Source organism: Cynocephalus volans, chromosome 1 (genome assembly GCF_027409185.1).
Source record: "Cynocephalus volans isolate mCynVol1 chromosome 1, mCynVol1.pri, whole genome shotgun sequence".
In the NCBI taxonomy this organism is placed as follows: domain Eukaryota; kingdom Metazoa; phylum Chordata; class Mammalia; order Dermoptera; family Cynocephalidae; genus Cynocephalus; species Cynocephalus volans.
Window position 1 is genome coordinate 96,443,227 of NC_084460.1, and position 15,527 is coordinate 96,458,753.

At 38.4% G+C, this 15,527-nt stretch overlaps 1 protein-coding gene across 2 annotated transcripts in view; it reads right to left on the reverse strand.

Moving 5' to 3' along the window:
• The window catches only part of PLD1 (phospholipase D1), a 128,271-nt gene that overhangs the window by 33,279 nt on the left and 79,465 nt on the right, over positions 1 to 15,527 (reverse strand). For both annotated transcript variants that reach the window (XM_063097591.1, XM_063097581.1), the window contains 2 exons: positions 3,887 to 4,000; positions 1,594 to 1,643 (listed from right to left, as the gene is read on the reverse strand). In XM_063097591.1, the coding sequence (XP_062953661.1) occupies positions 1,594 to 1,643; positions 3,887 to 4,000 (164 nt within the window). The remainder of the gene's footprint in view (positions 1 to 1,593; positions 1,644 to 3,886; positions 4,001 to 15,527) is intronic.

Sequence of the window (15,527 nt, forward strand, 5' to 3'; positions counted from 1 at the left end):
AATACAGTGAACTTTATAAAAATTTGTCCAAATATCTAGGTTAACTAATTTGTTGGCATACAACTGTTCATAGAATTGTCTTATACTCTTTTTTATTTCCATAAAGTCAGTAGTAATGTCACCTCTTATTTCCTAATTTTGGGAACTTGAGTCTTTTCTATTTTTTACTTAGTCTAGCTAACAGTTTGTTAATTTGTTGATCTTTTCATAGAATCAACTTTTGGTTTCACTGATTTTCTCTATAGTTTTTCTATTTTCTCATTTATTTTCCTTCCAATCGCCATTATTTCTTTCATTCACTTGCTTTGGATTTAGTTTGCTCTTTTTTTTTAGTTTTTTAAGATGTAGGGTTAGGTTACAGATTTGAGATCTTTCTTCACTTTTAATATAAATGTGTATAGCTATAAATTTCCCTCTAAGCATTTCTTTAGCTTCATCTCATAAGTTTTGATATGTTGTTTTCATTTTCTTTCATTTCAAAATACTTTCTACTGTCTTTTGAGGTATCTTCATTGATTGTTTGGTTATTTAGAAGTGCGTTGTTTAATTTCCACCTAATTGTGACTTTCCACAATTTCCTTTTGTTATTTATAATTTCATTCAATTGTGGCGGATTCATTCAATTGCTTACCATCAGTCAGTGAATCTTCATATAAACACCGCTTTGATGAGTTTGCTCCAGGGGCTCAGAGGCTTCCACCAACTTCACCTGTCTTCTAGATAAGATCTATTCTTTCTAGTGAGGCTGTCCAAGTTTTCACAATCTGGACAATGTGGGTTCTGACTCCAGCTTAGTTGGAACTAAGCTGTATCTATTACACTGATTCAGCTTACAGATATTAATGTTATAGAACATTATTAAGCACCTACCAAATGCTGAACTTAGAGTTAGCTCAGCAAGATACAGATAAGTAAACCTGCACTTATAATATATTATAGCCAAGAACTATGTAGGAACATCAATTAGGAAGATATCCAAGAAAGTGCCTTTGAAAAGTATGAATAACTGCAGAATTAAAAGGTATTACTGTAGCTTTTTTTCTCTTATTTATCTACCTCTAGTATAATACGCTCAAAGGTGGTCAAATGTTAGTAGCGGCAAAACAGTTATATAATAGGCTTTCCCCCTTAAATGTAAGAAAGTGTTGTGAGAATCCTGGAACTTCTGCATATGTAGGAGGCCACATAAATAGCTGTTGACCTCGTAGCATTTGTTTCCTCTTCTTTAAAGCAGGAATGACACCTACTCTGCCTAATCTCCAGGGTCAGCAGAGAATACACATGTAGAGTCTTTGTGAAGTGCCTTACAAATCTCAGTTATTATCAGAACAATTATTATAAATAAAAAATAAATAAAAGTTATAAAGACATTCTTATTTTTTATTACCTGTGTATCTCAAATCTCGGTGTCCTCATTTGAACAACGCTTTGTGCAACTTAATGAGAATAAATAATTTATTTCAGTTGAGCATTTTGTGGAGTACTTTTTATAAACAGAGTTCTATAATCACACTGTGAAAACATTAATGATTACTGATACCTCACCTTCATAATAAAAAACAACCATAAAGAAAAAGAAAAGCATTAACTTACTCTCTGCTTTTAACTGACCAAGGATGGAATTTTCTCCTCTGCACATGGTTCTGAAAATATGTAAAGGAAAGAAAGGATTATGGAGGTTTCAAAACAACCAATCCCAACTGCAATATCTGTGGGTTTAATCCTAACTCAAGTATAAACAGAACAAGTGCTTCTATGAGAAGATGCTACATATATATATATATATATATATATATTTTTTTTTTTTTTTTAAAGCCAAAAAAATTTACGTAAATAGCACTTTTGTAATGTTACTAATGGGACAAGACAGCTGATTTGAAGTGGTTAAATTGGAAAATTATAAAATTGACCTTAGATTTAATAAAGAGAAGCCATTTTAAAAAGACAGATTTTGAATGAACTTCCCCTCTAAAAAAATTTGGTGACGGCAAAGATAAATTTTGAATGCCTCAGTAGATAAGAATACTTGCAGAATCACATTGCTTTTAGAGGTTAAAAGGGCAAACAGCAGAATAATTTAGGAACTAAACAATTATACTGACTGTCTCTGTAAAGCGGCAAAACCCTTAAAAGTGAAAAATATAGTCTCAAATAACTGAATGATTTTGTTTGTTAAGACTACAGTAATAGTTAATGAATTATAAGACTAACAAAACCAAAAATTCTATGCTCCATCTGCTTGCCCTATGAAAGTAATTAAAAATACAGTTATGCCTGGGAAAATGCTGATATTATTAAAGATGATGCCAGCAAATAGAGATGTCTTTGCATAATAAAAGGTTATAGTTTTGGTTGCTGAACAAAAACCAAACATGTCATTTCATTCAGCTGGTTCAAACTCAAGAAAATACTCACAGAAAACAATTACAATTGACAATATTCCAAAAATAATATTAGAATGGCAAATGAAGCAGATATAATCCAATTAAAATCATGTGTCTTAAATACTTGAAAATCATTGTTTGTCACATTACAAATCAGATAACATTAGAAATGGGCAAATTATTAATCCAAGTATACAGACCAAACTCACATTAAGTTCTCTCATACTGTAACTAGAAAGAAATACCCTAGCGGAAGCAAACAAAAAAACCTTTACTTGAATCTCTGGCAGATAGGAAAAAACTTGAAAAAAGTCAGTGAGAAACAAGAGAATTAAAAAAATTTTTTTCTACCCCAGTGATGCTCTCAAACTATGCACACAGGACCCTTAGGTGCTCCTGGGGAGGGGGCCCAAGCAGGTGGCATCTAAGCCACCACCCCGATGTGACCAAGGCCCTGAACTCATCTGCCTTACACCTCGAGGTTTTGTCCCCCCCAACCCCCCAAAAGGGTTTATTAGGAAGGTGAAAAACTACAGGTGTTTCAGAAAAACCAAAGATATTAAAAGAAAATACCCAGGTTCCAGTCTTTGCTCTGACTTTTAATAAAGAGTATGATCCTGAGCAGGGCTCTTTTGTAGCTCAGGTCACAGAGCTTACAACGGGGCTGGATTCATGCCCAGGCCTGTCTACCCACCTCTTCTCTTCTCTCCTGTTCTCTTTTACAGTTAAGTGACCCAGAGAAAGGGGAGAGGTGCCTTTCTCTGGCCTGCTGTGCTGTCTCTCTATGCCTGCCCACCCAGCTGGTACCACCAGCCCTCTTCACAATGCTCCATGGCCAAATTGGAAGCCTCGAGGGAACCCAAGTATGCCTTTCTGAGAGAATATGGAAACTCTGCTTTTAAAATATCAAGCACTGGACTTACAACTTTCCCTAAAATTTTAACAATGATGTCACAGAGAAAACAAAATTAAAATTCCAGGAGATAGAAAAGAAGCTTCATGTTTCATCTACTAACAGAGGCTACTGTTATCAACCTTGTTGGAAGGCTCACTACCTAAAGAATTATAACCAAACATATGCCAAATCATACCATTTTAGGCATTTAGGTTTTTTCTTTTTCTTTACTTACTGCAAAGAATATGGAAAGCTCAATAACTATTTAATGATTTAAAGATAATTTTTAATCAACATTATATATATATATACACATATACACACAGACACACACTTATATATACATATAATATACAATGAATATAAAAGAAGGACTAATATTTTTAGTTCTTTTATACTTGCCATGTGTCTTAGGTCCACCATTTACGATTTTAGGCACATTTGAATTTTACCAACTAGTAAACAGGCCAAGATTTGAAAGTAAAATAAAGTGTTCATTTGTTCAATGTTCCACTGAATGGATGTGAAGAAACATTGTCACTCCCTTCACCAGCTGACATGCACAGTTGATTGAAAGCTCAAAACAGATGGTTTAGAATTTTGGCACCTGTAATTGAAGTGCATTATTGCCTGCAGAGCATTTCCTCCACCAGTTGAAATGTCTCCTTCAAACCCTGGCAGAAGAGGTATCACAACATACACCCGGTATCTCTGGCTTTCCCTGCAATAGTCAGATGTAGAGAAATTCACCAAAAAAAGACAGTGTCAGTTGAAAACGACAGCCAAGTAGTTCCCATGGTTTTAGAGATTAAATGAATGGCTTCCTACGATACACTCTATCACATTTCAGGGCTTGGGGGGTGCTGTTGGGTTGATTGGAGTCCAGAAGCTATTACCCAGGCTATCAATTAAGAACCTAAATAATAATCTGAACTTGGAAGTAAAGTGGGAATTGTATCCACTATCTGTAATCTTTAATCCTTTGTGGAACAAAATTCAGTCTAAGAAAGCCTTGCTTGGATCCCATGGAAAAAGGGGAGGGAGGGACGCATTTATAACAAAGTTTTGAAAAAAGATATTCTCATAATAGTTACATGTATAACAAGTTATATCTGAGTACCCAGCAAAAAACAGGAATTCAGTTAATAATTGTTGAGTTCCCACAGCCTAGATCTCAGGGGCAAAAAGACACCCTGGATCCAGCATATTTTCTAATACATAAGTCATCGTTATTCAGAAACACTGAGATTTCAGCTACAAAATGTTATCTTGGGCCCTTTAAGAATTCTGAGTGACTAATGTTTATTTTTAAATCCCCTGCACAAATACCACGGTATTTCATGGCCCACTCTCCCAACTGATTAATGACAACCTTTGAAGGAAAAGAATTCTACTTAATCAAAAAGCAACAGAAGAAGAAAGTATAGCTCCCCACTTTGACCTGCATTCAAAAAGACAGAAATTTGAAAAATTTTGTTCAAATAGGTACCACTTATTTGGAGTCAAAAACTATTAAAAGTCCTTGTCACAATTTATAAGATATACAGGAAGACGAGAAGGCTTGGAAATGAATGTGTTGTCACTGAGTCTTGCCAGCGTGTCTGAGAGGTCTATACTCACACAAAGGTGTTGCCACTGGTTAATTTTCAAGTCTGATCCTACTTAAACTTTTCATAATACTTAAATTCTAAAGCTCATTTTCTTCAAAACAACTATTTTTTTCTTTCATGTGGATATTATTACCGCTCTATGAAGGATCAGATTTTATTAGCGTTCTATGAGTGTCAACGTACGTCTCAGGGCACGTGGAAGGTGACCTTCAGGGCAGAAGCCACCGCTAACACAATGGAATTTGGAGGCCTGGGAGCTTGGAGGCCGGGATGAGAAACAAGGAATTTTAAGTAGGGTGCTGTAATGGCGTGGATTAATCACTAGATGGCAAACACAGTTTGAGTTGGAAAGAAAACATTAAAAAATGTAAACTGTTAAAAGTTCTCTGCTTGATAAGGATGAAAGGCTCACATCCCTAAATGGTAAACAGGATAGTGGAAAAGAATAGAAAGAATACCTGATCTATTTCCCTGCAGCCAGCATTGAAAAGTCCGAATGAATTAAACCAGACACTTAAAAATTGACACCGTTTGGCTTCAACTGCCTCTCCAGAATCATCTTGCAGTGTGACCCTCCCATATACTTAACCACCAGTGACAGGAGACTGCTGCCCTGCACGCAGAGGTGCACCTGCCTACTGGTGTAGCTTGGCTTATCAGCTCTCTGAGCCTTGAGTGAATCCCACTTCTTTCAGGCACCTTAAACGCCACTTCCTCTGCCAAGCCATCCTGGGTCTTCCTGTCAGAACCGATTTACTCCCGCCTCTGCAATCCCACAGCATGTGGCCGGGACGTCTACTCACTTTCTGCTTTGCGCAACAGTCATACACACATCTGCTGCTTAGGCTATGTGATAAGCTCTTCTGAAATACAGGACGTATGTCCACATAGCTTTCTATTTTTGGCAGTGCTCAATAGAGGACTGTTGCACACAGCACGCAACTGGTACTATTTGCTTTGGGAGGATGAGGTCAGGTTGGAAGAATGTTTGTTTCTCAGAAAGTCTCTGGTAGAGAAGACGTTAAGCTGCATTGAACTTTTTTCTTTAAATTACATTTTATTTGAATTTTTTATTGTGATAAATATATATGTAATATTTGTGATTTTACCCATTTTTAAAGTGCATAAAACAGTGGCATTAATTACATTCACACTGTTGTACAACCATCACAGCTATCTATTTCCAAAATTTTCATCATCTCAAACAGAAGCCCTGTGACAGCTGAGTGATAACTACTCCATTTCCCCTCCCCACGGCCCCTGGTAACCTGTAATCGACTTTCTGTCTCTATGAATTCGCCTATTCCAGATTTTGCCTATAAGTAGAATCATATAATACTTGTCCTTTTGTGTCTTATTTCACTTAGCATAACATCCCCAAGGTTTATCCTGTTGTAGCACATGTCAGGATTCCCGTCTTTTTTTATGGCTGAATATTATCCCATGGTATTTATATACCACATTCATCTGTGGATGAGCACTTGGGTTATTTCCACCTTTTGGCTATTGTGAACCATGCTGCTATCAACATTGGTGTGCAGAACCTGTTTGAATCACTGTTTTCAGTTCTTTTGGGTACATACTCAAGAATGGAATTGCTGGGCCATATGGTTCTATGTTTAGCATTTTGAGGAACCACCAAATAAATTACATTTTCAAATGGGTAACATATGCTCAAGGTACAAAATTTAAGAGGCAGAAGATTATATGGTGACAAAAATTCCCATTCAGTCCTTGTCCCCAGCCCATTTCCCCACCCTGGGGGCAACTCTGGTTAACAGTTTCCTCCCTGTTTTTGTAGAAATAGTTCATGAATTTATAAGCATATATACATATTCTTTCCTTCTACACAAATGTTAAAACACTGTAAACACTTTTCTGAATGTTACTTTTATCATTTAACAGTGTATCTTGGAAATCTTTCCACATCAGAACATAGAGAGTTACTCACTTTTTAACAATAGGACATCTTTCCTTAATATTTAAACCAGTTCTCTATTGATGGCCATTTTAATTGTTTCTAATGTTTTGCTATTTTGAAATAATTACTTTGATATTTATGCTGACCCACATAAGCCATTTTTCACATTTGTTGGACAAATCTCAGAAGTTGTATTGCTGATCTGAACACCAAATCTTTGTGATGCTCTTTGTAAGGGACGGTTCCATCTTACCTTGTGTTTTTAAAAGCAAAAATGACTTCAAAATGGAGATCATGTATGTAGGATATTGAGAAATGTCCTATATACGTCTGATAAAACATTGTTGCACCTTTTAGCTTGTAGGAATCAGAATATTCACATTTTCCTGTTTTTAGGACTCTCTGAGCTCCATATTAAGGCCATTGCTATTTTACAATATAGCAGTTCTTCAATTTCCTGAATAATAAAAATATTAAACTGTGTTCAACAAACTAGTAGAAACTACTTAGATTTTCACTGCTGTCGAAAAAAGGGCTCCGGAATTTCAAACCATAAAATTGTGATTGAATGTAAGCCAGTGAACAGAAATTCTATGTGACAGTATGTCCAATCCACCTCCTTGATCCGATCTACAGAAGACAACAGTTCCTAGCTGCTGAGGATCCTAATCTCCTTCTGAAACCACGTATCCTTACAACATTGGAGTTGTGCAAATGAGAGCAATCGGCTTAGGGTAAGAACGTGAGACCCTAATGTGCAAAATTATTTATGACTTTAAAAGCAAGATAAGAGCTAATGGGCACTAAGCCACAGGTAACTACCCATCATGCAGGCAATCACTTCATTTACTTTAGTTCAGAATGGTTTTATAAAATTGCATTCTTAGGCTTCTGGTTAAAATAAGTTTTTCTTTTAAAATTCACTAACTCTTATGGAATTGCTATGTATAATAGCTAAAGAGCAGAGATAAATGTCCCATAATAGAGAAATGGTTAACTAAATTATGTGATAGTTACTCAATGGGGATAATCATTCTGCAGACATTAAAAATGACCGCTATAATGGCTCAGTAGCAAAATACTTCTGGTACCATGATAAAATGGCCCCAATACAAAGTTGCAATTATGAGATGATAGAAATGTGGCAGGCTGATACTATGAGACACTAAATCATTTTTCCCCTTAAGTGTGTTAACCTCCCCCACTCTGCTCCTGGAGATATGAAGCAGGTGTTGCTCCTAGGGTGGTACCCTCACAAAGGAACCAAGGCACAAAGAGGTCAACTTCTCACATTTGAAGAACTAGATAGAGATTCTCCATATTGAGGCAGGAGTGTAAAGAACAGTGCAGGGACTCTGTCCTTAGGCCTCAAGCAGAATTCCAGAAAAAACAGGCGAGATACCAATCCCTTTTAAATATGAGGATATGAGTACCACGAGGATCTGAGCCTTGCTTCCAGGTGAACCCCGGAGAAATGCTGAGAGCGCAGCCCACCAACCCGCGTGACGTGGCAGCAACAGGACTGAAAGAAGGCTGAAGCCCCCATTACATTAAGCAGCTGCCAGAACAGGCCCAAGAGAGATCAGTACTAAGATCTAGAAGCCCCTTCCCAGAGATCCAGGGCTGCTTAGCATCTATACCAAGGACGGGGGTGTGGAGTGAGAAGAGGGAGGCGTAGCACCCTGACTCATAGAATACAGGGCAGAAATCATGAGAAATCACTGAATGAATCTGGCCACACTTATCAGGAAGTGCCTAAACTACATTTCCTCCTATTGTATGGAAATGGAGCTGGAGCTAGAAATTCAGATGAGTTATAGGGAAAAAAAAAAGTTACAATTCAACAGAAAATAGAAGTATATATACTGTCATGGGAAAACAAGGAAATAGAAAACTAAAAAGAGTGAATTTTTAAGGTCGTGAGAGTGTGGGGGTTTTTTGGCAGCTGCCTGGGATAGGGATTGAGCCCTGGACCTTGGTGTTATCAGCATCATGTTCTCACTACCTGAGCTAACTAGCCAGCCTGAGTACGGGCTTTTTAAAATTAATATTTTTAATGTTTGTGATTGCTGTAATGCTGCTGGCACCTTTAAAACCAGAGTACTAATTGCCCATGTAGATAGGTCACTGTAGTGACATGTCTCTACATCCGCCTACTTGTTCTCTCCTGCAAAACCCCCTCTTCCCTCACCCCTGGGTCCCCCATCAGCATGGAGGGCAGTTAGAAGTGGGGTCCACTCACAGCTGGGTCTCAGGGGCTGTAAGAAGGCCCCAAAGAAGCTCAATGTGCTTCTCTAGTACCAAGAAAGACTCTTCGTCTTTTTGAGAATATGAGATTTATAGGTCATATTGCATTGCCATAAACTTCAAGAGCTGCTATAAGTCCTCTTGTAGATTTTGCAGCAGTGAATTCTGTCAGAAATAAGAAGAATTGTGGCTGGGGCTTAATGGGTTTCTGTTTTCTGTTGTGTTTTCATGGAGAGAACTTTACACTATGGTGGTATCAGTTACGTTGGAATTGGATCTACAGCTTCTCAGTGGTTTGGGACATAACCCTTTGTATCTCTTGTTTGGCAAATCTTTTAAAATGCAGAAAATCTTCCTAGCCTTCAGTTTTCTTGTCTATACATGAGGGAGTAGGCTAAAATCATTGCTAGTCCAGTCCACTAAAAATGCTGGTCCTACTAAGCACTGACTTTACCTATTATTGGGGTAACTTTATAGACACTCCTATTATTATGTATTGTGCACAAAAATATGTATAATCTTTTTCATTGCTCACCTTTGGAAAAGAGCAAGTTTGTAAATGTAAGAATGTTGAGGATTAGTCCTGCGAAACCCTTTATTAAACTATTTCCGTTATGGCCCAACCACTTTCATCCTCTCTCTCTCTCTCTCTCCCCTCTCTCTCTCTCTCTCTCTGTTCTCTCCTCTCTCTCTCTCTCTCTCTCCTCTCTCTCTCTCCTCTCTCTCTTTCTCTCTCTCTCTCCTCTCTCTCTCTCTCCTCTCTCTCTCTCCCCCTCTCTCGCCTCTCTCTCTCTCTTCTCTCTCCTCTCTCTTTCTCTCTCTCTCTCCTCTCTCTCTCCCCCCCCCCCCTCTCAAGAGTCTCTCCCTTCCTTCCTCTCTCTGCCTGGGCATGTGCTCAGGATCAAAATGATCGCTGGCCCTGCCCTGCGTTAATCTTTACATCTCTCTATCTACTGAGATTACCACTTTTTGGAATAGAATAAAAGCAATTAAATGATCTAAATCAAAAGTTCTCTGTTGTCATCTGTGCCCCAATGTAACCTCTTCTCCAGGAATTTTAAAGAGCTTGGAAGTTTTCCCACAAGAAAAAATGTGAAACCAGCAATTGGCATACTTAGTTTAAATGTTTTTTTATTCTTTTTATTATAACTGTATTATAAATTTTTTTAAGATAGTGCTTTTGAAATATGTCCAACATGATTTTTCAGCTCGGTACAAAATTATAGGAGACGGTAACTATAGGATATAGATATTTATTTAAACCTAAGAAATTGTTATCTATCAAGCAATTACTTTAAAAAATAAAAACATTCATCTGGTATTTCTAAATTTTAAAATAAAATATCTCTCATAGATTCCTAGGAGGTTTAACATTAAAAACTTTCTACTTCCCTTGAAATGAAGGAAGCTTTGTAGCTTAATGGTAAAGAGCACAACATGAATCCTTTTTTTAAGACATGGTTTGAGTCCCAGTTGTACCATCAGGAGCTGCATGACTTGGGTACGTTATATAACTTCATTTGGCCTCAGCTGCCTCCTCTGCAGAATGCAGGTAATTATGCATAGAGACCGATAAGGTTGATACGGCAACTGAACGAAGTCACACAGGTAAAGTACCTACTGCATGGAAAGACTCAAAAACTATGTGGAAACATTCTTATTTAATTAAAAACTGATGACTTCAAATACAAAGTATTAAAGAATAGCAAAGTAAATAGTACCTAAAATGAAAACAAAACAAAACTCATATTATGCTTCAGGATACCTTTTATTGTATTTTATATTTTTTGGCAGGGTGTTATAAGATCAGTAATGGTGAATCCAAAAACTGATTTCCAGGAGGCATCAGCTATAGGTTTCCAGCAGGACACCTCTAGACACAAGTGTTTTAATCATGTACCTATATCTGTCACAGGATGGACAAATCAAAGCAATAATTTTTTTTTTAATAATTTAAAATAAGGAACATTTAAAGATCTCTTTAATTAAAACATTTCTGTTTCTAGCATAACTGTTAATTCTGAAACAATTGATTTGAATATTATGCTTCTTTATCCTTGTTAGTATTTACAGTGAGCAGCGTATTTCCAGATGATAAATGTCTTGGAAATGCTATAATAACTTCTTATGTAAACTGATGCTTTGCCATTTACAATCTGCTTTCATGTATACTCATATGAGCTAGATAGGGCAGACAGTATCATTCTCTTTGTTGGTGAAGAAACAGAGTATCAGAAAAGCAAACTGATGTACTCGAAGGTCACATACCTGTGGATAACAGAGCTGGAGAGTACCCAGGTCTCCAGACATCTGGTGCTTCATATTTCAGATTTCCCAGAGGAGTATTCCATCCCCTCATGGGAAACGGCAGCTCTTCTACAGTTACAAGAAGCATGAGGGGCTTGGGCAATTTTTCAAAATTGTGTATTTTTAAATGCAGTTTAATAGTGCATTTTCCAATGCAGTTTAACATTGAAACACAGAGATATTGAGTCAACTGTCTGTTTTTGTTGTATGTATCAACTTTTTGGTGATGATGGTGTAAAATGCGTTGTCTCACTTCCTGGCTTTCTACCAAGGCAGAAAAATTATGCACTTTGAGTTTCCAGTAAGCGAAGATTCATGGCACACAATGTTTCAAGGTGTTTCCACCTGGATCAATTGGCCCTATTCTATCTTTCAGCTTATTTAAACACAATATAAAACAGTCAGTTTTAGACTGTGGATTATGACTGTTCTCTCCCTGATCTCCAGGCACATTTGAGTTGTCAAAGACAGGTCTCAAGTGGGTTGGGAGCTGGTCTCAACTCTGAGACAGTTTTACTTACTAGAGAGCAGACATTTTGTTTTCTGCAGTGATTCTTCCAGCTGCTCTTAATGCAGCTTTTTGTTTGTCTGAGGCTCTAGGTCTCAGATCAGAACATGAAGGTTTTGCAAAAATCTGTTTCTGCAAAGAATTATGGCTATTGAGAAGGAATCAGAAGGAAGTCAGGGGAACAGAGAAATCACTTTGGGGAGTTGGTGTGAGGCTGGATTCCAATACTGGCAGAAAAATAAAGCCTTCACCCGGTTGAGGGAGCTGCCAATTTAAAGACTGATCTCCTGGGGTGGGAGGGACCTGGAAGAGGGCCTGTGTTCTTTGGTCAGGCCTGGCCGATGGCAGACTGTCATTTCACTCCATCTGTTTTGTGCTGTATTCTCCTCTTTTCCCAGCAGCCAATATTATACTTGTTACTAAAAATGGGACTTTGGCAGGGACGTTCCGAGTCTCAGAAGAGTAGAGAACAGAGACGTCCAGGAAGGAAGAGAGGGCAACCTGGGGATTGGCACCATGGCCCCTAATTAGTGAAAAGGAGGTGCCCCACTGCAGTCAGCCTGCAAGGTGAGCTTTGTAATTCTGCCTTCCTTTGCCTAATAATACAAGCTCATAGGTCTCAAATAATTAAGGAGAAATATATTTTACAGTTGCAATTAACATAGGAGATGAACCATAATGTGGAGATGCAGAGAAGGGGGAAAACATAAAATATGTTTTCAGGATGCATGTGTGTAGCCACTGAAAGTCTAAACCTGTGATTTACAAACCATTTTGAAATATGACTGTGGGAGTAGGTCGGAAGCCACTTCCAGGATCCTGAGATCCAGAGAAGCCGGGGTCTGAGCAGGTTCGCGTAGCTCTGGTGCAGCTATTCATCTTTATAGTAAAACTTTCAAATGTTTTTACCAATTGACTCTGGGAACAGTACAAGGAACAAAGTGAAAAGTTAAATAATCCTGGTGATCTCTGCGGCTGCAGAGGAAGAGCGCAGCCCCGTCGCGGCACAAGAGACCCCTGGGTCACTGTCGCCACCAACAGATGGACTTTGGACTTCCCAGCCTCAGAAACTAAGTAAGAATAATACCTAACTCAGAAGATGGCGGTGGTCTGAAGGCAGCGACAGCAGTAGACACACAAGAATCGGGGGCCCCAGGGACTGGAAGAAATCACAGTGCATACTTGGAAAGAAGAAAAGGTAGTGACTTGCCCCAGCCCAACACCAGAGCAGGCCCCTAGAAAGGTTGGAGCTGCCGCCACTTGCAGTAGGTGACCGCACAACTCTGCACCCACCCACGGAAGCGGCAGTGGTAGCAGTGGAGGAACCGGCGCAGAGGCGCCAGCGGCAGCAGCGGTACCGGCAGCAACGGCAGGAGCGGGGGAAGTGGTGGCAGTGGAGCCAGCGGCACTGGCAGCAGCGGGGGAAGCGACAGCCGCAGGAGCGACACCCTGCGGTACCGTCCCGTCACCCAGCAGCCCGGCAGAGTCCAAGCTGACCAGAGAGCTGCCTCCCCAGAAAGGCCCAAGACCCGAGGCAACCACACACACAAGGCACTAGCGGAGAACTGAGTAGTCACTGAGGTAGTCATACCAAATTGGCAACCACAGCAACATCTTAGTCAGTCAATAGTGTCAAACCTGTGGACTGTGAAACCCCCTGCCACAATGAATAAACATCAAAGAAAAGATACCAGAAATACGAAAAATCAAGAAAGTACACCACCCAAAGATAAAAAATCTCAAGCTCTAGATCAAATAGAACAAGAAGCCCTTGAAATGACTGACAAGGAATTTCGAGTGATAATTCTAAGGAAACTGAATGAGATACAAGAAAACTCAGCTAGACATCATGATGAAATGAGGAAAAGTATACAGGATCTGAAAGAGGAAATGTACAAGGAAATCAATGTCCTGAAAAAAAATGTAGCAGAACTTGCCAAAATGAAGAAGTTATTCAGCGAAATAAAAAACACAACGGAGAGTTTAACCAGCAGGCTTGTCGAAGTTGAAGAGAGAACCTCTGAACTTGAAGATGGGCTGTTTGAAATAACACAAGCAGACAAAAAAAAAGAAAAAAAAATCAAAGGCATTGAAGAAAATCTGAGAGAGATATCAGACAACCTTAAGTACTCAAATATCCAAGTCATGGGTATTCCAGAAGGGGAGGAAAAAGGAGATTGCGTTGAAAACATATTCAAAAAAATAGTGGCAGAAAACTTCCCAGGTATAGGAAAAATCACAGATTTTCAGATCCAGGAAGCTCAACGATCTCCAAACGTATTCAACCCAAAAAGGTCTTCTCCAAGACATGTTATAGTCAAATTGGCAAAACTCAAAGACAAAGAGACAATCTTAAAAGCTGCAAGAGAGAAGCGTCACATCACCTATAAGGGAGCCCCAATCAGGCTAACATCAGACTTTTCATCACAAACCCTAAAAGCCAGAAAGGAATGGGATGATATATTCAAAATACTAAAAGACAGAGATTGTCAGCCAAGAATACTCTACCCTGCAAGGCCATCCTTCTGAAATGAAGGGCAAATAGTATATTTCTCAGACAAACAAAAACTGTGAGAGTTCACCACCACACGACCAACCTTACAAGAAATTCTCAAGGGAGTACTGGGTTTGGTTCCTGGAAAATAACTACCACTGCCATAAAAACCCAAGAAAAATCAATACCCACTAGTATAATAAAAATGGTATTCATGAAGAAAAAACAAACAAACAAAAATGCTATCTACAACCTAAGGAACCAACAAACAGAAAACAAACAGCAAATCAGAAAGCAAGGAACAAAAGACACCTAAGACAACCAAACAACAATCAATAAAATGCTAGGAATAAATCAACACTTTTCAATAACAACTCTTAATGTAAAAGGCTTAAATTCCCCAATCAAAAGACACAGACTGGCTGACTGGATTAAAAAGGAGGACCCAACTATATGCTCCCTCAAGAGACCCACCTCACCCATAAAGATTCACACAGACTAAGAGTGAAAGGATGGAAAAAGATTTACCATGCAAACAGAAAAGAAAAACGAGCTGGAGTAGCTATTCTTATATCTGACAAAGTAGACTTTAAACTAAAAACCATAAAAAGAGACAATGAGGGACACTACTTAATGATAAAAGGAATGATCCATAAAGAAGACATAACAATCATAAATATGTACGCACCCAATGTTGGAGCAGCCAGATTTATAAAACAAACTCTGTTAGACCTAAAGAAGGAAATAGACACTAATACTATAATAACAGGGGACCTGAACACCCCACTGTCAACATTGGATAGATCATCGAGGCAAAGAATCAGCAGAAAAACACAAGATCTAAACAAGACTCTAGACCAATTGGAATTGGCAGATATCTACAGAACATTCCACCCAACAACCTCAGAATATTCATTCTTCTCATCAACACATGGATCATTCTCCAGGATAGATCACATATTAGGTCACAAATCAAGTCTCAACAAATTCAAAAAAATTGGAATTATCCCATGTATTTCCTCAGACCATAATGGATTAAAACTAGAAATCAATAACAAACGAAATTCTGGAAACTATACACACACATGGAAATTAAACAGCATTCTACTTAATGACATATGGGTCCAAGGAGAAATCAAGCAGGAAATCAAAAAATTTATT